The 1,322-nt window shown below is 43.9% G+C and overlaps 1 protein-coding gene across 1 annotated transcript; it reads left to right on the top strand.

Annotated features, from left to right (window-relative positions):
• Positions 1-298: 298 nt before the first annotated feature.
• On the top strand, positions 299-843 carry T265_12162 (hypothetical protein; the record flags this gene model as incomplete). The annotated part of the gene is made up of 2 exons (XM_009179219.1): positions 299-376; positions 565-843. The coding sequence occupies 2 exons, from the start codon at positions 299-301 to the stop codon at positions 841-843; spliced, it is 357 nt and encodes a 118-aa protein (XP_009177483.1).
• Between the last annotated feature and the right edge of the window lie 479 nt (positions 844-1,322).

Here is a 1,322-nt window from a genome sequence, read left to right as displayed (position 1 = left end):
TGCCACCCCACAAGTAAGATAAACTGTACCGAGAACAGCACACGATATGTCCTGTTCAACTATAGTAGCATAGGGTCTAGATGAGGCGGCGAAATCTAAGCTGTCTTCAGATTTCAAAGATCAAATTCTCAGAAACGATTGCAACGGAATGAAAAAGTGAATTCGGACTGAGGAAAGCGGGTGGCGCTTTCATCGAGAAAAGATAAAACCTGCTCGCGGAGAATTCATCCAGCTATTACACTCACATTCACAGTAAACCGGCGAGCATGTTTTGAACAAGAGTGGTAAACGAATTTAAATGGAATTCACTAACGTGTTCAAAGCCAATATTGCCCCCATTCCTGCGCTCAGCGCTGGTGAGGACACGACAGGTATAGTAAATGACAGAAATACTCCGTATTTTGGTCTGCGTCGACCATTTGACTACGAAAGCCATTCACTACGGTAAACGTGTTTCCGAACACGGGTGGACAGAGGCCAAACAGGTGATCAAGCCTTCGAATTAAGGCACGTTTGGCTTTCGTGCGCTCTTCAATTGCTCAATAAGCTAACTATATTCCACAGAGAGATAGTTTAGTCGAAATTGTCCGAAAGCCACTTGTGGTATTGTGTCTCTCCGAGGAATTCCAGGAGCCCGATTTTCTTGCGCACTGCATAGATCTGCTTATACTTGCCAGTTTGTCTGGCAATATCCTGGCCTCAAATCGACACAATTTACGGCTGGTCAATGCAAATGGACATCCACTGGGATTCTTCAACTTTAATCAAATTGCAGAGCAGATAATTAGAATAGCGGAGGAGTCAGAAGAAACGGTGGAATTCAGTCAGTTGGCGGCAAAATAAGTTTGTCATAGATAGTCGTCAACGCAACATGGATGAAACTCAAGGCAGTCGATAGTGAATGCGGATAATGATCAATCACTTACATAAATGGCAAGATGCGTCCGATCAAGTCCGAGACCAGATGCCAAGGCCCACCAAACTTACAAGAAGTACACGCAGGTAGTGAGCCTACTGTGTTTTATGGTGTGTACTTCGGATGGTTTGTCAAGTGAGAAAGTACCGTCACCAAACGTAAGGCAGTTTTGGTGCGGAAAACATGGAACCACTTTCGAATGCTCGTTCATCATTGTTTAAAATTTCAATCAACGTCCAGATAAACTTACGAGAATAACTCACATGTTTGTTTCAAGTATGCTGTGCAAATGAAAGTTTTGTTTTCCTATCGAATCAAAGTTTCGTCAGTTTGCGTCGTATAGTGCGAGTAAAAGCGGTGACGGATGCATTCACCCTCCGTTGCTAGCCACCCCTCATTCAGTTGA

The sequence above is a fragment of the Opisthorchis viverrini genome (genome assembly GCF_000715545.1).
Source record: "Opisthorchis viverrini unplaced genomic scaffold scaffold5387, whole genome shotgun sequence".
NCBI lineage: Eukaryota > Metazoa > Platyhelminthes > Trematoda > Opisthorchiida > Opisthorchiidae > Opisthorchis > Opisthorchis viverrini.
The sequence above is the reverse complement of the archived record's forward strand: the minus strand, read 5'-3'. Positions and strand labels throughout refer to the sequence as shown.